This window comes from Salmo salar, chromosome 10 (genome assembly GCF_965601325.2).
Source record: "Salmo salar chromosome 10, fSalSal1, whole genome shotgun sequence".
Lineage (NCBI taxonomy): Eukaryota > Metazoa > Chordata > Actinopteri > Salmoniformes > Salmonidae > Salmo > Salmo salar.
Genome location: NC_138300.1, coordinates 114,737,895 through 114,760,869, shown reverse-complemented (window position 1 = coordinate 114,760,869; position 22,975 = coordinate 114,737,895). Strand labels below are relative to the sequence as shown.

Below are 22,975 nucleotides of genomic sequence, written 5' to 3'. Positions count from 1 at the left end.
GAAGTGGTCCACCTGCAGAACCACTCCTTTATTGGGGGTGTCTTGCTAATTGCCTATAATTTCCACCTGTTGTCTATTCCATTTGCACAACAGCATGTGAAATTTATTGTCAATCAGTGTTGCTTCCTAAGTGGACAGTTTGATTTCACAGAAGTGTGATTGACTTGGAGTTACATTGTGTTGTTTAAGTGTTCCCTTTATTTTTTTGAGCAGTGTATATTTGCCTTCAAGTATTTAAAAAAAAAGAGTACTAATGTTACTTTCCCCACTACAACAAAATAAACATTTAAATACAAGTAATTTTGTCCTTTGAACATTCTTATGGAGGACTGCTTCTACTGGGGATTGCCAGTATGGGTGAACGGTGGCTTCAAAGACTCTCAGTGGCCTATACATTGCATCAGAAATCCAGGGTTTGTATACATAATTGTTTTAAACCTAACCTTAACCACACTGCTAACCTTATGCCTAACCCTAAATTAAGACCAAAAAGCACATTTTTGTCTTCATGAATTATTACCATCTAGCCAATTTTGACTGTGGATGTGGTATATAGTGGAAACCCAAATTCAGCTGAAAACAGCAGTCAGTCGGGGCATGTGAAGGTTCAGCCAAACCTCTTCTGCATGTTTAAAGTAGGCTGGTTTTTACATTTAAAAAAATGGTTGTAATCAAAAGTCCTCATTGACTTGTAATAATATGGTATATTTGAAAATCCTTGTTACAGCTCATAAACTGACACACTGCTGCCACCTGTTATCCACTATTCACATTGCACAATGCCATTTGATCTGTGATTACTGGGATTTTGGGTTGTAATGATGAATAGATAATTCAGTCCAAAAGAACACAAAGACAATATAAAGAGGAAACGATTTATATTAAATATAAAGTAAACCAGTGAACAATGAAATCGAACCCTGGTATATTAAAACGCTTCAAGCTAAACAATGATAGAAAAGTATTGAGGGAATACAACATGCTCAAACCTCCAGAATAAAAATCTACATAACGATAAGCAATATATTAACATTAATAAACAAACATTTTAGATGAATGCTTTTGGCAATCAATTGAAGATTGGTTTAGTACTATCCCAAGAGAAACAGGAAATCAGCTGTCAGGGTCTATCACATCAGGCCAATACAGTATATCTTTGATTGTTCTTTCTTTCTTTCTTTCTTTCTTTCTTTCTTTCTTTCTTTCTTTCTTCTTTCTTCTTTCTTTCTTTCTTTCTTTCTTTCTTTACATCTCCTTCTCTCTCTCTGTTCCGTTCTCTTCATTCAGCGGATAGGGACTTAGGTCCAGCGTCAGCATGCGGCTGAACATGCACTCGTTAAACTGAGAGAAAAAGAAAGACAGTTAAGTCACAGGGACTGATATCCTCGCCTCCTTCTCAAGACACATTGGAGGAAAGCAACCTAGGTTCTTCTTCTCTGATGTTTTGGGAAGAAGGCAAGGAGAGACGATACGAGGAAAGACACACTGAGAAAGAGGCAGCAGAACCAGGCCGCGAGAGAAAGATGGTCTGGAATAAAGGTGTTTTTGTACTGTACCTCAGGGTAGACCCCCAGCAGAGCGTCAGCTCTAGAGTAGAACTCCTCCTTCAGAGAGATGACGATGATCTGGAGGCTCTCTCTCGACTGCTCCCTGATAAAGCTGGTCACCTGCATCCACAGAGAGCAGACAGGTCAGCCATATTGCCATATTCGTAGCTACAGCCCATATTTAATCACAATTAAAATGTCAACTTGCTTTGCCAATATTGGTGTTGTCCAGGGCTGCATCAACCTCATCCAGGACAAAGAACGGAGCTGGACGGAAGCTGATTGAGAAAACACAAACATCAGGTGGTTCAATGCTGTATACTGACAGGCATATCTCATGTCTGCTGTGTGTGTTAGCTGTGTAAAGCCAACACCAAAGCAGCGATGGCCTTCTCTCCTCCAGACAGGCTGTCCACAGCCATGAACTTCTCTTTCTCACCTGTGTATGGCGAAACCAAAGCCAGGGCACCAATGGCCTTCTCTCCTCCAGACAGGTTGTCCATGGCCATGAACCTCTTCTCTTTCTCTCTCTCTCACCTGTGTATGGCGAAACCAGAGCCAGGGCAGCGATGGCCTTCTCTCCTCCAGACAGGTTGTCCATGGCCATGAACCTCTTCTCTTTCTCTCTCTCTCACCTGTGTATTGCGAACACCAGAGCCAGGGCAGCGATGGCCTTCTCTCCTCCAGACAGGTTGTCCATGGCCATGAACCTCTTCTCTTTCTCTCTCTCTCACCTGTGTATTGCGAACACCAGAGCCAGGGCAGCGATGGCCTTCTCTCCTCCAGCCTGGCTGTCCATGGCCATGAACCTCTTCTCTTTCTCTCTCTCTCACCTGTGTATTGCGAACACCAGAGCCAGGGCAGCGATGGCCTTCTCTCCTCCAGCCTGGCTGTCCATGGCCATGAACCTCTTCTCTTTCTCTCTCTCTCACCTGTGTATTGCGAACACCAGAGCCAGGGCAGCGATGGCCTTCTCTCCTCCAGACAGGTTGTCCATGGCCATGAACCTCTTCTCTTTCTCTCTCTCTCACCTGTGTATGGCGAAACCAGAGCCAGGGCAGCGATGGCCTTCTCTCCTCCAGCCTGGCTGTCCATGGCCATGAACCTCTTCTCTTTCTCTCTCTCTCACCTGTGTATTGCGAACACCAGAGCCAGGGCAGCGATGGCCTTCTCTCCTCCAGACAGGTTGTCCATGGCCATGAAGCGTTTCCCAGGAGCAATACAGTTGTAATTGATGCCATCCAGGTAGGGCTCATCCGGGTTCTCAGCACTCAGAATGGCCTGGAGGGAGCAGCACACATTCAGGCATATACACACCCGTACATTACACCAGGGTTCGTACAAACAGTGGCAAGTCAAATTCAAGGACTTTCAAAGACTTTTTCAAGCATTAATATTTATTTTCAAGAACCATCAATTTGTAATAGTTACCACCAGATGGCAGTATATCGCCACAACCTCATGAAAAAAACGAACTAACTTACTAGTCATCACTACCTTACAAGTTCTACTCAATAATACGTGTTTCACTACTTATTTATTACTTACAGGAGTGGTAAGTCAGTACTAATGGTGTTGTAATTTGAGTAGTGATGAGCAGAGTTTTGGGACATGCCTACTGGTGAACACACATGTCCTATTCACATTACTACACAATTCCAACTTAATGACTGTTTTTATTGGCCATTTGGGAATCTACTACTTAATAGCTACAAAAAAGCATCTTGCTTCTGACTGGGAGCTTTAGTGTCACCGGTCGGGAGAAGGGCGAGTGGGCAGTGAGGAAAACGGCATGTGATCAGCCACCAGAATGGCAGGAGCACGGCTGCCGCTTGAATGTCGCAGGCACCCTGTGAATTAGGCAATTGCCAAAAAACCTCCATAATGTATAAGTGGTGCCAGCGCAGGAAACAGTTTTGTCTTTCCCCCTTCATGTGGCACTTCAGGGCCGATTCACCCATGCTCGCAACGTCAAACCTAGACGCATTTTTCACATTACATGGTGTGGATTGGTTGGTTTCAGTAATGTAGTGGTAAATAAAGGTGGGTAAACTACCAGTACCTGTCAACATTTTGGACACACTTACTCATTCAAAGGTTTTTCTGTATTTTTATTATTTCCTCATTGTAGAATAATAGTGAAGACATCAAAACTATGAAATAACACATATGGAATCATGTAGTAACCAAAAAAGTGTTAAACAAATACAAATATATTTAAAATTCTTCAAAGTAGCCACCCTTTGGCTTGATGACAGCTTTGCACACGCTTGGCATTCTCTCAACCAGCTTCACCTGGAATGCTTTTTCAACAGTCTTGAAGGAGTTCCCACATATGCTGAGCACTTGTTGGCTGCTTTTCCTTCACTCTGCTGTCCAACTCATCCCAAACCACCTCAGTTGGGTTGAGGTCAGGTGATTGTGGAGGCCAGGTCATCTGATGCAGCACTCCATCACTCTCCTTCTAGGTCAAATAGCCCTTACACAGCCTGGAGGTGTGTTGGGTCATTGTCCTCTTGAAAAATAAATGATAGTCCCACTCAGCACAAACCAGATGGGATTGCGTATCGCTGCAGAACGCTGTGGTAGCCATGCTGGTTAAGTGTGCCTTGAATTCTAAATAAATCACTGACAGTGTCAACTGCAAGCACCCTCACATCACACCTCCTCCTCCATGCTTCACGGTGGGAACCAAACATGCAGAGATCATCCGTTCACCTACTGCGTCTTACAAAGACACAGCGGTTGGAAGCAAAAATCTCAAATTTGGACTCGTCAGACCAAAGGACAGATTTCCACCGGTCTAATGTCCATTGCTTGTGTTTCTTGGCCAAAGCAAGTCTCTTCTTATCGTTAGTGTGATAAATAAAAGATCCCAGAGATGTTCCATAAGCACAAAAGGCAGGATTGTATCTACATTTGCCCGGCATTTTAGCTATCAATGTGACGTTTGGCGGTGCCTAATCAGTCAGTTCTGTACCTGCCTGGCTCAGAGGCAGTGTGGGTGGAATGAGTGAGCTCGCCTGGCAACCACAGCGCCAAACACATGAAGAAATACAACTTGGTAGTCTACCTGGAAATTAATTTGGAAGACCAATACATTTTTCTGATATTTTTCAGAAATGTATTTGTTCATGTTCTCCTCTCATTTGAATTGAAGTACTTTTGGAGTACCTACTTGAGAAAATGTCAGATTTTCAAGGTACTCTAGTACTTGAATTTCAGAGTGCCAAATGGAAGTACTTTAAGCACCTCAAGCACCTTTTGCAAACCCTGTTACACACACACACACACATTACAAACACTACACATACTACACACCACAAACCTGATAAGTGTGTCTATTACACAGTAGTATGAAGATTGCTTTCAGGTGTGTAACAGGTGTGTGTGTGTGTGTGTGTGTGTGTGTGTGTGTGTGTGCAAGTGTTTCTGTATGAGTAAAGCCTTCACACCTGAGCGCTGGTGTTCCGGCACAGTTGTTTGTAGATCTGGTCGATGACGACAGAGACGTGTTCAAAGCACTGACTGAAGAGTCTGAAGCGTTTGGCTTTAACCTGCTCAAACTCCTGGTTACTCCTTCTGGCTGCCTTGGTGCTGGCATCAAACGCTGGAGCACACAGAGGGAGACAGAGGCAATCAGATAAACATCATTCAGCCATACAGATATGTATTGCAACATGAACTTTGTTAAGGGACCACAACTGAAAAAAAGTTATTAACTTTATTGTGTTATCCCTGTCAAGTTTTTTAAATGTATGGAACCTCACTGAATATGGCTTTTTTTTAACTGGCTATTTAAAATGTATAAGTCAATCAAAGATCTGTAGGCACTAAAAAGTTAGGTTTTGCTGTGGTATTGGGAGAACAAATGCTGCAATGCATTTGAAATATGCTGCTCTAGCATCTTAAAAGTTTGTCACTAAAACCTGTTTTCTCTGGGTTTTAACTTTTTAGGGCCCTCAATGGGTTCCCACAATACACTCACCAAGACAAGTTAAGCGACAGCGTTTGTGTATTGAGGTGTGTCTGCACTATATAGTTGGTGTATTGAGGTGTGTTTCTGCACTTTGTACCGTCCACCACCCCCTGAAATTTGTCCTTGACCTCCCTCATTTTCTCCAGGGCTTTAAGGTTGGGGGCTGTGGAGCGCTGTAGGACCCCCTCTAGAGAGGACACTGTCTCCTTAAGACGCTCTACCTGGGGGTCCACCTCCTCCCCTGCAAGATCCTGTTGGACATAAAGACACACACACGTTTGGACAGCATAACGTAAGATACATAACTGTCCTCTAGGGTGAATACAGTACATTAACTGTATGATAGTGATCAGTTTTTAAAGCTAAGAGACGAGAAGGGATACTATAGATTGATGATTGATTAATGAGGTCTACCTTCAGCTCAGCTCCCAGGCCAGAGTAGTCGATGACCATCAGCGCCTCTCTCTCGTAGATGTCCATAGTGGTGCAGGTGCTCTCTGTGAGTGACTCTGAGTCCAGCTGACAAGGCCAGATCAGTCAATCAGACGTAAGAGAGATAGAACTTTATTCTCCCCCGATAGTGAATTTGACTTACACATATGAGAGGTAAACAACTGTACATCCAAGTACACAATACACATTCAGTACATGAAAGGAGAACGTGAACACAGCCCGTCATCTGGGCAGGTCCTGTATTCTACAGCCCTACTGCACACTACCCTGGTCTATGCCCCCCCCCCACACTCTGATAGTGGGGGCTACTGAGGGGAGGAAAGCTCATAATAAAGGCTGGAATAGAGCAAATGGAACGGCATCAAACACATAAAAAACATTTATTTCGCTCCAGCCATTACGACGAGCCCGTATTCCCCAATTAATGTGCCACCAACCTCCTGGTGTCTCTAGTCTGTCCTACCTGCACCTCACTGATCTCATCCAAGCTGCCAGACAGCAGCGTGATGGGCAGGCCCTGGATCTTACAACCTAGCAGCAAGTTGTGTTTCCAGATCCTCAACTGCTCCAGGGCTGTCTCAGCTGAGATAACCTCCCTCTGCAGCTTCACCAGCTCTCTGGTGGGGAGAAGGGTTAGACACGGAGAGGGGACAGAGAAAGGAAGAAGAGAAGGGGGAGGAAGATACAGAGAATGAAGAGGGATAGGGCGGAGAGAGGAGAAGATCAGCTTTTAGAGAGGGCGATGAGACCAGTGAAGTGAACCGGCAATCAATTTGATACACTGGACAAAAATAACTGACAGCAGAACAGCCACAGTTAGAAGTACCTGGAGCTCTCCTGAAGGCTCTTCATCGTTTGGTCCACCTGGGCCTTGGAGTCAGAAGCCTGGGTCTTCTTCCCCAGCAGATGATTCTTCAGATCCAACACTTTAGATTGACTCTCTTCCATCACCACCAGCAGCTTCTCCTCTTCCTAGCGGAGACATAAGAGAACACAACACAACACTGGGATTACATTCTGTGTGATTTTAGAGGACGACTTGAGAAGCTGATGGGAAAAGGGAAGGAAGGGAGGTATGAAGGGACAAGAAAGGAGGATGAAAGGAGATAACATGAGGGAAGTTGAGAAAAGGAGAGAATGGATGAGAGGAGGTATGTTTTGCCTGCTTCTGTTCTTCCACTCTGCTCTGCTCCTTGGCGATGGTCTCCTCTAGTTTCTTCATCTTCTTCCTCTGCTGCTCCAGCTGACCCTGTTCGTACTCCAACTGGGCCTTCAGACATGTCCGCTGAGAGTCAAACTCCATCCTGGGAGAGGGGTGGGAAAAGAGAGGGGGGTTGATTACACTCAGGCAGTGACAGAAAAGAGATGTGGGAGAGGAGATGGCCAGAAAAAATATAATATTCGCGAACAATATACAGTGCATTCGGAAAGTATTCAGACCCCTTGACTTTTGCCACATTTTGTTACGCCTTATTCTAAAATTGATTAAATTACTTTTATCCTCATCAATCTACATACAAAAAACAGAAATACCTTATTTACATAAGAATTCAGACCCTTTGCTATGACTCGAAATTGAGCTAATTTTCATCCTGTTTCCATTGATCATCCTTGAGATGTTTCTACAACACGATTGGAGTCCACCTGTGGTAAATTCAATTGATTGGACATGATTTGGAAAGGCACACACCTGTCTATAGAAGGACCCACAGTTGACAGTGCATGTCAGAGCAAAACCAAGCCATGAGGTCGAAGGAATTGTCCACAGAGGTCAGAGACAGGATTGTGTCTAGGCACAGAACTGGAGAAGGGTACCAAAAAATGTCTGCAGCATTGAAGGTCCCCAAGAACAAACTCCATTCTTAAATGGAAGAAGTTTGGAACCACCAAGACTCTTCCTAGAGCTGGCCGCCCAGCAAACTGAGCAATTGAGGCAGAAGGGCCTTGGTCAGGGAGGTGACCAAGAACCCAATGGTCACTCTGACAGAGCTCCAGAGTTCCACTGTGGAGATGGAAGAATTTTCCAGAAGAACAACCATCTCTGCAGCACTCCACCAATCAGGCCGTTATGGTAGAATGGCCAGACATAAGTCACTCCTCAGTAAAAGGTACATGACAGCCCGCTTGGAGTTTGCCAAAAGGCATCTAAAGGACTCTCAGACCATGAGAAACAAGATTCTCTGATCTGATAAAACCAAGATTGAACTCTTTGGCCTGACTGCCAAGTGTCACATAAGGAGGAAACCTGGCTCCATCCATACGGTGAAGCATGGTGGTGGTACTATCATGCTCTGGGGCTGTTTTTCAGCGACAGGGACTGGGCAACTAGTCAAGACCGAGGGAAAGATGAACGGGGTAAAGTACAGATATCCTTGATGAAAACCTGCTCCAGAGCACCTAGGACCTCAAACTGGGTTGAAGGTTCACCTTCGAATAGGACAATGACCCTAAGCACACAGCTAAGACAACACAGGAGTGGCTTCGGGACATTTCTCTGAATGTCCTTGAGTGGCCCAGCCACAGCCACAGCCATGACAATTTGATCAAACACCTCTGGAGAGACCTGAAAATAGCTGTGCAGCGACACTCCCCATCCAACCTGACAGCGCTTGAGAGGATCTGCAGAGAAGAATGGGAGAAACTCTCCAAATACAGGCGTGCCAAGCTTGTAGTGTCATACCCAAGAAGACTCAAGGCTGTAATCGCTGCCAAAGGTGCTTTAACAAAGTACTGTGTAAAGGGTCTGAATACTTATGTAGATGTGATTTTTCCGTTTTGTATCTTTAATACATTTGCTAAAATGTCTAAAAACCTGTTTTTGTTTTGTTATTATGGGGTATTGTGTGTAGATTGATGAGGGAAAAAAACCCTTTAATACATTTTAGAATAAGGTTGTAATGTAACAAAATGGGAAAAAGTCAAGGGGTCTGAATACTTTCCGAATGCACTGTACACCGTATAAGAACAAGCATACTGTACAATCAGTCCATATAAACTTGTTAGCATCATTGTTCCATAGACCATATATGTAATGTGGGGAGGTCCAGTCCAATACCGTTTCCTGTCTACATCCTGCTGCTGTTTGAGATGCTCCTGTTCATACTCCCTGATGTTGGCCACTCCTATCTCAGCACAGAAGTCTGAGAACACCACGTCCTCCATCTGAACACAGAACAATAACAACAGCATTACCACTAACCTGGTCCCCAGAGACATAGTAGGCAGAACGTTCCTACTCTAAAGCAGTGACATACTACAACTATTTGGGAGTGCGGCAGGTAGCCTAGCGGTTAGAGCGTTTGGCCGAGAATCGAAAGGTCACTGGTTCGAATCTCCAAGCCAACAACGTGAAAAATCTGTTGATGTGATCTTGATCCACGGTACGTTGTTCCTGTAAATCTCTCTGGATAAGAGTGTCTGCTAAACGATGTAAAAGTATAGTCCCATGTGGCTCAGTTGGTAGAGCATGGCACTTCCCACTCCAGGGCTGTGGGTTGAATTCAACATGTGTCTAATTTCTTTTACTCCAACAAGAGCATAGTAGGCCATCAACAGTTTTTCAGAATATCAAGTCTGTAGTGATGTTTTCAAGTTTTGAAAATGTATGCACTCACGACTGTCTCTCTGGATAAGAGTGTCTGCTAATTGATGTAAAACCTTTGTGTTGTTTGTGTTAGCTATGACACGCCACTAATAACAGGTGTCTGCTATTTAGCGGATGCTCTTATCCAAAGCGACTTACAATAGAAATTAGAGTTAAGTGCCTTGCTCAAGGGCGTATCGACAGTTTTTTCCCCCTTAGCCGTCTCAGGAATTCAAACCAGCAACCTTTTGGTTACCAGCCCAATGCTTTTAACCGCTAGGCTACCTGCCAATTTAGACATTATTCTAAATAGTCTTGGCAGCAGTGCGTCCTGACCTGGTTGATCCTGTCTTGGAGCTTCTTCATCTCCAGCTCCTTGACCTCCATGTTCTCTTTCTGCATCTCCAGCTGAGACTCCACGTTGGCCAGCTCAGCCTCCAGGCGAGACATCTCCTAAAGGGAGAGACATGCAAGTTGTCAAGACATGAGATGTGCGCGACATGGGCCACAGATTGAGAAAACTCTACTGTAAGTCTCTCAATACTGTAAGTGCATACATTTTCAAAACTCAAAAACATCACCTAAGACTTGATAAGCTGAAAAACTGTTGATGGCTTACTATGCTCTTGTTGGAGTAAAAATAAGTAGACACATGTTGAATTCAAGTAGAAGTGGTGGTTTGCAGATGGTGTAGTCAGAGTAAGTTACAGCCACAGTAACAGTGTTAGTGTAGTTTACCGCGTGGCAGTTGGGAATGCTCTTCTTCCAGAGGGTGTCCAGTTCAGTGCGGGAGTACTTCAGACGGGTCTGAACCCCCTGAGCCTGAGACTGGATCTGTTTCAGCTCAGGCTCCTTACGCTTCAGCTTCACCAGACCCTGTCACATGACACAGGAAGTGGAAATAAAGGACTGTCTCAGATAATCTTCCCCTTCAAATTGGTCAGAAAAACTACACTCCTTGAGGCAGGGAGAATAAGTTAACAGTTTAGCAGTGCATATCCCAGAATTTATTTTATCTTTATTTAACTAGGCAAGTCAGTTAAGAACAAATTCTTATTTTCAATGACGGCCTCAGAACAGCAGGTTAACTGCCTGTTCAGGGGCAGAACAACAGATTTGTACCTAGTCTGCTCGGGGATTTCAACTTGCAACCTTTCGGTTATTAGTCCAACACTCTAACCACTAGGCTACCCTGCCGCCCCGAATCAAGACTTACAATAATAAAAAATGTATTAGATTCCCAGACTTTCAAAATCTAGATTATGAATGTGTGCAAAGACCCAGACTCACACGTAGCTCTGCAGTCAGCTGTTCTTTGAGCTCCTTCAGCTTGGTCATGTCCTTCTCGTCCCAGCGCCGGGCCTTGCTCCGCAGGTGGCTGGAGCCCCCAGAGATCACCCCTGACTTGGAGAACATGGTACCGTCCAGAGCCACCGTCTGGGGGAAAATATCAAGGTGGGTGCTACCACAGTAAAGTGGATGGGGGGGAACTCTGACTGGCTGGCTGGTTGACTGACTAATTGTGCATGTTTGAGATTGTCTACTGTACATTGCAGTCGGACTTTACTGAATTACTGATCTATACATCACCTTGAATCCCATAGCCCTAAAACAAGCTGAATGACTGACTAACTCACCTTGAGTCTTTCAGGCCCGTCGAAGGCGATGGCTCTGGCCTCTTTGAGTGTCTCACAGACCAGAGCGTTGCCACATACAAACTGGATGACTTTCTTCAGCTGAGGAGCAGTGGGGGAACACTGCACCACGTCCACCATCATCTTAGCTCCACGCACCCCACGCAGCCGCTCATTCAGAGGGCTCACCTGGGGAGGGACAGGGAGGTGGGACAGACTCAGTGAGGTTTGTGTGTTGGGTGTGTTAATCAAAGCCTATGTTGTTAGTTTTAGGTAGTTCTGGTTGTCTTTCTCCATCCCCCATCCCTCAGCTTCATAGCAAACGTAGCGGAGCTGCCGTTTTGTTGTTTTTTAAATTAAGGAGTGGGCCTACAAACAATCTCTCCTGGGTCCACTGACTCACATCCAGGTAATCTATGGGTAAGAAGGTTTCTGGTTCGGCCCTCTCCTCCTTGACAAAGCGGATGCAGTCCCGAGCCACCTTCTCTGACGACACTACTATGGCATTCATGTAGCGTCCAAACACCTTGGTGACGGCTAGCTGGTACTTCTTATGGATGGGGCTGCACAGGTCCACCAGACGACCAAACTGGGAAATAGAGGAACAAACACACCCTGGCAGAAATCTTCCTCTGGATACTGACAAAGATCTTGGAAGATCCTACAAGACCTTCAGATAGACCTTACTGGATACTAGTAACAGGATCTTAAAATATCTCAAGATTCTATGAGATCCTAAACAAGATTGCTACCAAGGCAATCCCTACAAGCTCACATTCAAATGACTCAAATAAGGGATGAGGGGGGAGGGGATGCACTATGGAAGATGATATATACCCAATTTGATCCAATAAGGTGTTGGTGGCAGTGAGACAGGGATGTCTAGGGATGTCTCACCAGCGTGTCAGGGTAGAGTCTGCGGAGGTTTTCCAGGACCTCGTTGCGTTGCTGCTGCCTCTTACTCTCCTGGCTGTCCAGCCTGGCGTTCTGCAGCTCTCCCAGTACCTCCCCTAACTCCTGGTTCACCTCCTCCCCCCTCACCCTCCCTCTCTGCAGTTCCGCAGACAGCACCTCCTCCTGCTGACGAGACTCCTCCAGAGAGCTCCTGTTCAGAAGAAAAACACATGCAGTTTGTCACTCTTTTCCCTTCTTACACCCTCCTTTTCTCTCATTTTTTCTCTCTCCCTTTCTCTCTCTTGCCTTCACTCTCTCCTTTTCTCTCTCTCTCCTTCACTCTCTCTCCTCTCTCCTCTCTCTCTCTCCTTCTCGCTCTCTCATTCTCTCTCTTTCTCTCAGTAGTTTAGTATGTCAGCACAGCCAAGATAAGCTTTATAAAGAATGGGGTGCTTAACACTGACAAAAGTATTTAAGTAGTGTTCTCCTTCAAAAAATAACAGCAACACACACATACAATAGGGGTGGGTATTGCCAGGGTCCTCACATTACGATATTATCATGATACTTAGATGCCGATACGACATGTATCGTGGTTCTCATGATTCTATCTATTGCGATTCGTTACTGCGGTTTTATTGCAATTTCATGTTCCAAACATATTGCTAACTATATGTCTGCTGCAGATAGACGAGAGAGAGCATTATAAAATTAGTTTGATCAGTCATGGAAATAAGTGTTGAAAACATGTTGATTCATTATTTAAAAAGAAGATGGAGAACACGCTATAGGATAAAAAATAGCTGCGTTTTGGCACCGGTACAGCCGACTAGCGCTACCTAGCAGAAATCTATAAAGAAATTGTCCAAAATACTTTGAAGTCAAAGTATCTATATATCTTCCACAATAATATTGTGATATGTAACTACAGTTGAAGTCAGAAGTTTACATACACTTAGGTTGGAGTCATTAAAACTCGTTTTTCAACCACTCCACAAATATCTTATTAAAAAAAACAATCGTTTTGGCAAGTTGGTTAGGACATCTACTTTAATGCATGACACAAGTAATTTTTCCAACAATTGTTTACAGACAGAATATTTCACTTATAATTCACTGAATCACAATTCCAGTGGGTCAGAAGTTTACATACACTAAGTTGACTGGGCCTTTAAACAGCTTGGAAAATTCCAGAAAATGATCATGACTTTAGAAGCTTCTGATAGGCTAATCATTTGAGTCAATCGGAGGTGTACCTGTGGATGTATTTCAAGGCCTACCTTCAAACTCAGTGCCTCTTTGCTTGACATCATGGGAAAATCTAAATAAATCAGCCAAGTCTGGTTCATCCTTCGGAGCAATTTCCAAATGCCTGAAGGTACCACGTTAATCTGTACGAAGAATAGTACTGTCATGACGTTGGCCTGTGGGTAAGGTTTATGACCCCCCCATAAATACCTTTCTCCCTTCCCTCTCTCTTGACTCTACTGAAGGACTCTTGAATAGCCTTTGTTAAACATAGAGAGTCTGGGAACATCAAACGGTGGGGGGAAAGGAACCATATTTCGGTAATCCAACCAGTGGAGAATATGCGTTGGTACTTAAAGAATATGATGTCAGTTCAGTTGTCATCTGAGACATTCTTATTAATGATAGGATGACGTAAACTGTATCGTAGAAAGTCTACACATTATAGTTATCAGATTCACATGGAATTGCTGTGCAATTTAAATGTTTAAATATGAAACTATTTCTGAAAAGATTAAATGTAATCTTAGCTGCCAAATGAGAGAATTGGGTTTTCATAAGGTTAGAGCTCTGCTCAATCAGTGGCCTGCCCCTGTGAAGAGACATTGGTTATAAACTATGAAACACACCCTTCTCTCCCTCCACTATATAAGCCATTGACGAAAATGTAACCTCCTGTTCCGAGTACGCGAGGCCTGCAGCCTCTGCGTTAAAAGGGCGAATAACTTGCTGTTCCGGGTACATTGGGGCGACGGTCCGATGTCAGAAGGATTCAGATAATAAGCTGTTCCGAGGACGTGAGGACGACGGTTCCACGTTAAAAGAACTAACATGTCAACTACAGAACTAAGCCAACCTCAGCGTGAGCTTTCGTTGCGAATGGTGTGAACTTTGAACTCTTATTCACTACAGAAGTGATACCTCCTAGCCGTTGAGTTAGCAGCGGCCTCTGTAAACGTTGGCTAGGAAAGGACGGACGACGGAACCAGTCTAACACACAACGACGATACTACAACGTATCCAATTTACCACCTGAGACATTCTTCCGAGGACCAGAAGATCTCTGTTGGGCAACATGGCCAGCATCTACGACCAACCTACCGAAGCGCAGCTCAGAGTAAATATTTATTGCATTTTCCTTTTCCAAAAGGGCGGTAATTCAGAATGCATAAGATACTGTATTTACGATAGCATAGCTTTTCCCTTTGTTCCTCAGTCTTCCCTCTCTTTCACTCAAACCCAACCCCCTTTCCTTTGTGTAACCAGCCGTCATGTCGGCTCCGTCCACCAGGGCCGTTTTCTGTATGACATAATTTGCATTCTGTATATATGTAATTCTGTGTGATTAGTTAGGTATTTAGTAAATAAATAATTAAACCAAAGTTTGTATTGCTGATTCAACTTGTTAGCCAGGGTTCGTGAAGATAACCAAGAATTTACAACTTTCAGATGAGACTGAAATAAGGTGACGATTAATATTGACTGCTATTGATGTAAAATATTACTAGGTCTTTAAGAGTTTATTCGGAAGATAACAGCTCTATAAACACTCTTTCGTGGTGCCCTGACTTTCTAGTTAACTACATTTACATGATTAGCTTAATCAGGTAATATTAAATATAGAGAAAGGATTTTATAGAATAGCATGTCATATCACTTAATCCGGCATAGCCAAAGACACGACAGTACGCAAGTATAAACACCATGGGACCACACAGCTGTCATACTGCTCAGGAAGGAGACGCGTTCTGTCTCCTAGAGATGAACGTACTTTGGTGCGAAAAGTGCAAATCAATCCCAGAACAGCAAAAGACCTTGTGAAGATGCTGGAGGAAACAGGTACAAAAGTATCTACAGTGAGGGAAAAAAGTATTTGATCCCCTGCTGATTTTGTACGTTTGCCCACTGACAAAGAAATTATCAGTCTATAATTTTAATGGTAGGTTTATTTGAACAGTGAGAGACAGAATAACAACAAAAAAATCCAGAAAAACACGTCAAAAATGTTATAAAATAATTTGCATTTTAATGAGGGAATTAAGTATTCGACCCCTCTGCAAACCATGACTTAGTACTTGGTGGCAAAACCCTTGTTGGCAATCACAGAGGTCAGATGTTTCTTGTAGTTGGCCACCAGGTTTGCACACATCTCAGGAGGGATTTTGTCCCACTCCTCTTTGCAGATCTTCTCCAAGTCATTAAGGTTTCGAGGCTGACGTTTGGCAACTCGAACCTTCAGCTCCCTCCACAGATTTTCTATGGGATTAAGGTCTGGAGACTGGCTAGGCCACTCCAGGACCTTAATGTGCTTCTTCTTGAGCCACTCCTTTGTTGCCTTGGCTGTGTGTTTTGGGTCATTGTCATGCTGGAATACCCATCCACGACCCATTTTCAATGCCCTGGCTGAGGGAAGGAGGTTCTCACCCAAGATTTGACGGTACATGGCCCCGTACATCGTCCCTTTGATGTGGTGGAGTTGTCCTGTCCCCTTAGCAGAAAAACACCCCCAACGCATAATGTTTCCACCTCCATGTTTGACGGTGGGGATGGTGTTCTGGGGTCATAGGCAGCATTCCTGCTCCTCCAAACACGGCGAGTTGAGTTGATGCCAAAGAACTCCATTTTGGTCTCATCTGACCACAACACTTTCACTCAGTTGTCCTCTGAATGATTCAGATGTTTATTGGCAAACTTCAGACGGGTATGTATATGTGCTTTCTTGAGCAGGGGGACCTTGCGGGCGCTGCAGCATTTCAGTCCTTCACGGCGTAGTGTGTTACCAATTGTTTTCTTGGTGACTATGGTCCCAGCTGCCTTGAGATCATTGACAAGATCCTCCCGTGTAGTTCTGGGCTGATTCCTCACCATTCTCATGATCATTGCAACTCCACGAGGTGAGATCTTGCATGGAGCCCCAGGCCGAGGGAGAGTGACAGTTCTTATGTGTTTCTTCCATTTGCGAATAATCGCACCAACTGTTGTCACCTTCTCACCAAACTGCTTGGCGATGGTCTTGTAGCCCATTCCAGCCTTGTGTAGGTCTACAATCTTGTCCCTGTCATCCTTGGAGAGCTCTTTGGTCTTGGCCATGGTGGAGAGTTTGGAATCTGATTGATTGATTGCTTCTGTGGACAGGTGTCTTTTATACAGGTAACAAGCTGAAATTAGGAGCACTCCCTTTAAGAGTGTGCACCTAATCTCAGCTCGTTACCTGTATAAAAGACACCTGCGAGCCAGAAATCTTTCTTATTGAGAGGGGGTCAAATACTTATTTCCCTCATTAAAATGCTAATCAATTTATAACATTTTTGACATGGATTTTTCTGGATTTTTTTGTTGTTAATCTGTCTCTCACTGTTCAAATAAACCTACCATTAAAATTATAGACTGATAATTTCTTTGTCAGTGGGCAAATGTACAAAATCAGCAGGGGATCAAATACTTTTTTCCCTCACTGTATATCCACAGTAAAACAAGTCCTATATCGACATAACCTGAAATGCCGCTCAGCAAGGAAGAAGCCACTGCTCCAAAACCGCCATAAAAAAGACAGACTACGGTTTGCAACTGCACATGGGGACAAAGATCGTACTTTTTGGAGAAATGTCCTCTGGTCTGATGAAACAAAAATAGAACTGTTTGGCCATAATGACCATCGTTATGTTTGGAGGAAAAAGGGGGAGGCTTGCAAGCCGAAGAACACCATTCCAACCGTGAAGCACGGGGGTGGCAGCATCATGTTGTGGGGGTGCTTTGCTGCAGGAGGGACTGGTGCACTTCACAAAATAGATGGAATCATGGGGTAGGAAAATTATGTGGATATATTGAAGCAACATCTCAAGACATCAGTCATGAAGTTATTATAGCTTGGTCGCAAATGGGTCTTCCAAATGGACAATGACCCCAAGCATACTTCCAAAGTTGTGGCAAAATGCCTTAAGGACAACAAAGTCAAGGCATTGGAGTGGCCATCACAAAACCCTGACCTCAATCCCATAGAAAATCTGTGGGCAGAAGTGAAAAAGCATGTGCAAGCAAGCAGGCCTACAAACCTGACTCAGTTACACCAGCTCTGTCAGGAGGAATGGGACAAAATTCACCCAACTTATTGTGGGAAGCTTGTGGAAGGCTACCCGAAACGTTTGACCCAAGTTAAACAATTTAAAGGCAATGCTACCGAATACTAATTGAGTGCATGTAAACTTCAGACCCACTGGGAATGTGATGAAAGAAATAAAAGCTGAAATAAATCATTCTCTCTACTATTATTCTGACATTTCACATTCTTAAAATAAAGTGGTGATCCTAACTTACCTAAGACGGGGAATTTTTACGAGGATTAATTGTCAGGAATTGTGAAAAACGGAGTTTAAATGTATTTGGCTAATGTGTATGTAAACTTCTGACATCAACTGTATCTATTTTTTCACTCATCAGTAACCAGTAACATACACCACAACACATGACTTACTTGCAGGTGTTGGTGTACTCCTCCAGTTTATCTGCTCTCCTGGTGAAGTCCCCCAGCTGAGTCTGGCTGTGCTTAATGCTTACCTATATACACAGAGAAAGTCAACACCAATTTCTGTTTTCACACACACACACACACACACTCCAGTACCTACCTCCACTTCCTTCTTCCTCCGCTGGTCAAACTCGATTTTCTGGTGGTCAGCCTTGACCTCCCAGTGTATTTTCTCAGCCTGCTGGGACAGGAGGGCCCCCTGCTTCCTGGCCAGCTCCTTCAGCTCCTTATAGCGCTCCAACTAGACACACAGAATATACACACACACACACACACACACACACACACACACACACACACACACACACACACACACACACACACACACACACACACACACACACACACACACACACACACACACACACACACACACACACACACCTAAACTACACTGAACAAAAATATAAACGCAACATGTAAAGTGTTGGTCCTATATTTCATAAGCTGAAATCCCTGGGTCGCTCCTCTTTTCAGTTCGCTGCAGCTAGCGACTGGAACGAGCTGCAACAAACACTCAAACTGGACAGTTTTATCTCTATCTCTTCATTCAAAGACTCAATCATGGACACTCTTACTGACAGTTGTGGATGCTTCGCGTGATGTATTGTTGTCTCTACCTTCTTGCCTTTGCGCTGTTGTCTGTGCCCAATAATGTTTGTCCCATGTTTTGTTGCTACCATGTTGTTGTCATGTTGTGTTGCTACCATGCTGTGTTGTCATGTGTTGCTGCCATTGTTGCTGCCATGCTATGTTATTGTATAGGTCTCTCTTTATGTTGTGTTATGGTGTCTCTCTTGTTACCTGTTCCTCCTCCAGCTGTATGTCAGCCCCCCGGTCGGTCAACTCCTCCTGGGCATGTCTCTCATAGTCCCTCCAGGCCCTCTCCAGCTCCTGGAGCTCCTGATGGAACTCAGCCAGCTCCTCCTCTTTCTTGGCCCCCATCCTCTGGCCCTTCTCCAGGGCCCCACGGGTATCATCTACCTTCTTTAGGTGGTGGGCCGTATTCACCTTGGCCTTGATGTACTGGGACCGACGCAGGGACAGGGTCTGCTCCTGTCCACTGGGGGAGAGGTTAGTTTAGTTAGTAATAAACACACACACCTCTCTCTACACACACTTCTCCCTCCTGACTGCAACCCACCGGATCTCCTTCTCAATCTGCTGCAGCTCTCTGGTAAAGCGTCCATGTTCTTTCTTCTGGGCCTTGACGCTCTGCTCCCACCCATCCAGTCCTGTCTTCTGACCGGCCACAGCCTCCTGTCTCTTCCTCAGGGTTTTTGACAGGGCACTCAGGCCCTGCTGGTTGTGGTACAGCTGGAGCAGGTTTAGCTGCAGCCTCCCCTGGTTCAAGTCATCCACCAACTCCTGGTACTTCTGGGCCTGGGGGATGAGGACGAAGAGAGGGACAGGGTTATTTTTTTAAATTTATTTTACCTTTATTTAACTAGGCAAGTCAGTTAAGAACAAATTCTTATTTACAATGGCGGCCTACACCGGCCAAACCCGGATGACGCTGGGCCAATTGTGCGCCGCCCTACGGGACTCCCAATCACGGCCAGTTGTGATACAGCCTGGATTTGAACTAGGGTGTTTGTAGTGACACCTCTAGCACTGAGATGCAGTGCCTTAGACCGCTGCACCACTCGGGAGCCTAAGAGCATATACATGAATTTAACAATAAATATTGTGAATTGAAATTCCAAAACTTTTCCATGACTTTTAACCACATTTCCAGATTGTCGTGATGATTTAATGTGACTGGGTAAAAAGCAAGTTGTCATTTACTAACTGTTACGACAGTGTTATGTTAAGTCTTATGACAGATAAATGGAGAATATCCCCTCTCTGTGTTCTTATCCTACCTCCACTTTCTCTGAGGAGACCTGCTTCTTCTCTGCGGTGGCTGTCCTCTTCTTGTTGAAGTGGAACTGCGTGTCTTCTTTAGCCTTCTGCAGAGCCTCCTTCTTCCTGTCATAGTCATCAGACAGCTCCAGAGACTGGCTGATGCGCTCAAACATCTTGGTCCGCTCCTTGGGGTTCTTCATGGCGATGGACTCCACCGCCCCCTGTATGGAGTCGCAGGAAATATAAAACAGAGGTCACTATTAAACTCAGTGCCATTCATTAAATGTACTTTAATGAATGGCACTGTAATTAGCTACATTATGAATTATGATAAAATACTGTCAGTTGTATGTGTGTGTGGGAGGGTGTGGTGTGTTCGCTTACCTGGAATACCAGACAGTTTCTAGCTTTGGTCACAATGCCTATCTTCTCCAGTTCCTCTGTGTACTTGGCAAGGGTGATTTGTCTGCCATTGATGCGATACTCAGAGGAGTCCCCTGGAAGATACACAACATTAGTGCATACAGTACAGTAAAGTAGCTACAATCATTCGTTGAGCTAGTATTTGCATACACTACTGGACCAAATTTTTGCTAAATATTTGCTGAATAAGACAGACCAGGACAGAATATTTGCTGAATAAGACAGACCAGGTCAGAATGAAAAACAACGTTGAAAAGACTTTCCAGACATTGAAGTTAGGTTCTATTTAGGTTCTGAATTAAAGGTGAAAATATGTATTTTCCAGATGTTTAAAATACATATTTTATAGGAAGTTGCAAAGGCGTCTTTTCCAGACATTGAAATCAGGCTCATTTTTGGTTCTGAATGAAAGTTGAAAAGATGTAATTTATAGACGTCTATGTTTGGGCCAAATCAAGGCTGCTCAAAATCAATGTCCGTGAACGTTGAAGTCAAGACCCGTATGGGACCGCCCAAAATCCGTGGATGGGGAAATCAAGGCCGGTCCGGACTGCACCAAAAAAAGACGTCCAAAAGGTTGCTGTCGATCCATGCTTACTGAGATGACTGAAATTGAATTTTAGGAATGCCCATCTATGTGGTATGCCTACCATTTGTAAAACATCCAAAAAAGAAGTCCGGCTTGGACCAAAAAAAGACGTCCAAAAGAGCTTGTGCTTACTGGGGTGTAGCCTACCATGTCAGCCTGCAATGGAATTTTATGAATGCCTATCCATGTAGTAGGCCCAGTTTTTAAAACAGGCTGTTACATTGGCTTTATTAGTCCTTATTCCTGTGACTAATCAATTTGGCTATTTAAGCTCTGAATATCAGCTACCCAACTTCATCAGGAGTTATTGTGAGCTTATTTGCAATGTGTTTACACAACAGGAAATGCAGAAGTGTTTTATTTTTCACTATGATCAACTTGTCAAAAATGGACAGATACAAACTTGAAACCACTGATCATGACAATGGGGTGAAACTCTTGGATAACATTTGTGATTGTCCATTCCATATTGTCCATTTTACTTTGACCTGTCTAGTTTTTAAGATATGTTGTTTGTTAACATGTCAGCGCATTGTTTATTTGACTGGGTGCCATTTAGGTTATGCTATTTGACCGGGGAGAAACTGGTATGATGAAGAAAGTGTCCATCTCATTACACTGTCATACATTTGATCTCCAGCTTGTAGACTACAGAAAAGTCAAAATACTATTTATGTTATATCCTATTTCTGCTATATGATTTATGTAAGATACATTTTTTAACGGAATGTTGGAGAAGTGCTGCAGCAAAGGGCGGCATCAGCGATCACATTAAAACCCATATGCCACTGGTTGAGAGAAATTGTCATTGTTTTTGGGCAAAATTAGGTGAAGTGTTACTTGTTGTTTTGGGGAGATGCGTCATCAACCCTGCCTAATGAGCGGGCCGGCCGTGGCATGAGTCCACTAGATAACAATGTTTTCTCATATGAAATAAGTCTATAGTCGCTAGCCCTTCGAAGCAATCCAACTCACCCGATATGCTCCTACAGAAGTTGAGCTCCTCTCCGTTGTCGTCGCAGTAGCGCATGGTGACGCTGGCTGTGGTGGACACCGGCCTGCCAATGTGGGCTCCGTGGATGAGGTCCCTGGTGTGCTTCACACGGAGAGTCGCTGCCCGTTCCCCCATCACGAAGCTCAGGGCATCCATCACGTTCGACTTACCTATGGAAAGATGTGTCAAAGTGAAATGCCAGCTAGGTATGTATGATACGTATTATCAGAACTATCATTAACTGTCTGGTATTGCCAGTGAGTACACACCATGCTAAAACGCAGACAGTTTAGTAAGCCACATTTGTTCATTGGAAGCTAACGTTAGCTAGCAAGCAAGTTGATCAAGATAAAACAAAAGTTCAAGAAAACTTACCGGATCCATTTGTGCCAATAATACAGTTAAACCTTTGAAAAGGTCCAATTACTTGCTTCCCTCGCCATGACTTAAAATTATCCACATCCAACTGCTTTAGAAAACCCATTTTGGGTAGCTAGGTAGTCAAACACAATTTCTGTCAGATTTTTCCTCAGAAGAGCGCTGCTTGAGTCGAAGCCTTCTCCTTTGGCGGGAAACACTAGAAGAAAAATGGTCACATGATCAAAACAGAGACCGTTGGTAAATGTTGCTAAATCTACATTAGAATATATCTAAGTTATAATACTATGATAATAGTTATATATATGTTTTTTTACATTATATTAATTTAAATGTTCTATATTTAATTTACTTTTACTATTTCTTGGCTAAGCTGTAACTGTTGCCCCTTTGCCTTGGGGCAACACCGTTGCAAGCAGTGACTAAGAGGCAAATCAGAAAATCTTGGTTGCAAGACAATGGCCATTGGCCACTTGGAGCACATTGCTTTGGTCATTTGAAATGGCCAGGTTGAGTTGCAGATTTCCCGTCCCTGCTTTGAACTTTTGTATATTTTATTTTATTATATTCCATTCTATTCTATTACTTTCCTCTTGACCATAAGGCCTATATTCTGGAGGCCTTTCAATTGAGCTGAGTAGACCCACTTATCCTGCACGGGCATGCCTGGGAGAAGGACTGCTACTATCTACAGCTGGTACTGAGGGAGGGGGGCCAATGGCACCACCAACCATGCTATGGAAAAATAAATAGAGCTAAGACATCATGTCCATTCCCCAAAATAGCTCTTGGGCTTAGACCTATTGAATTGCACCACATTCATTGGAAAAAGGCAGTACCCCATAGATTGTGAAGCAAAAGTAGATTGTGAAGCAATACT

At 44.0% G+C, this 22,975-nt stretch overlaps 1 protein-coding gene across 2 annotated transcripts; it reads right to left on the bottom strand.

Moving 5' to 3' along the window:
- Positions 1-276: 276 nt before the first annotated feature.
- smc1b (structural maintenance of chromosomes 1B) lies at positions 277-22,286 on the bottom strand. Of its 2 annotated transcripts, XM_014125717.3 has the most exons (25): positions 22,093-22,286; positions 21,699-21,887; positions 20,096-20,208; positions 19,729-19,932; positions 19,008-19,246; positions 18,668-18,926; positions 17,964-18,104; positions 17,810-17,892; positions 12,094-12,301; positions 11,600-11,785; positions 11,200-11,385; positions 10,853-10,999; positions 10,301-10,438; positions 9,899-10,015; positions 9,035-9,141; positions 7,142-7,283; positions 6,806-6,951; positions 6,443-6,596; positions 5,941-6,045; positions 5,624-5,777; positions 5,003-5,157; positions 2,677-2,828; positions 1,756-1,825; positions 1,557-1,667; positions 277-1,341 (listed from the first exon to the last, which is right to left on the bottom strand). In XM_014125717.3, exons 1-25 carry the CDS (start codon positions 22,199-22,201, stop codon positions 1,246-1,248), a joined length of 3,711 nt encoding a protein of 1,236 aa, XP_013981192.1. In that variant the 5' UTR covers positions 22,202-22,286; the 3' UTR covers positions 277-1,245. The 2 variants fall into 2 exon arrangements, with proteins under 2 accessions (XP_013981192.1, XP_082813530.1); XM_082957404.1 differs by lacking the exons at positions 277-1,341; positions 1,557-1,667; positions 1,756-1,825 and having other exon boundaries at positions 2,462-2,828.
- Between the last annotated feature and the right edge of the window lie 689 nt (positions 22,287-22,975).

Bases quoted from the DNA above. Each gene is read 5' to 3' on its own strand.
- smc1b (XM_014125717.3), bottom strand. From the start codon at position 22,201: ATGGGTTTTCTAAAGCAGTTGGATGTGGATAATTTTAAGTCATGGCGA. The intron at 21,888-22,092 runs GTAAGTTTTCTT...ATCTTTCCATAG, and splicing joins TATTGGCACAAATGGATCCG to GTAAGTCGAACGTGATGGAT. The intron at 7,284-9,034 runs GTATTGGACTGG...CCCCTCTCCCAG, and splicing joins CAGGATGTAGACAGGAAACG to GATGGAGTTTGACTCTCAGC.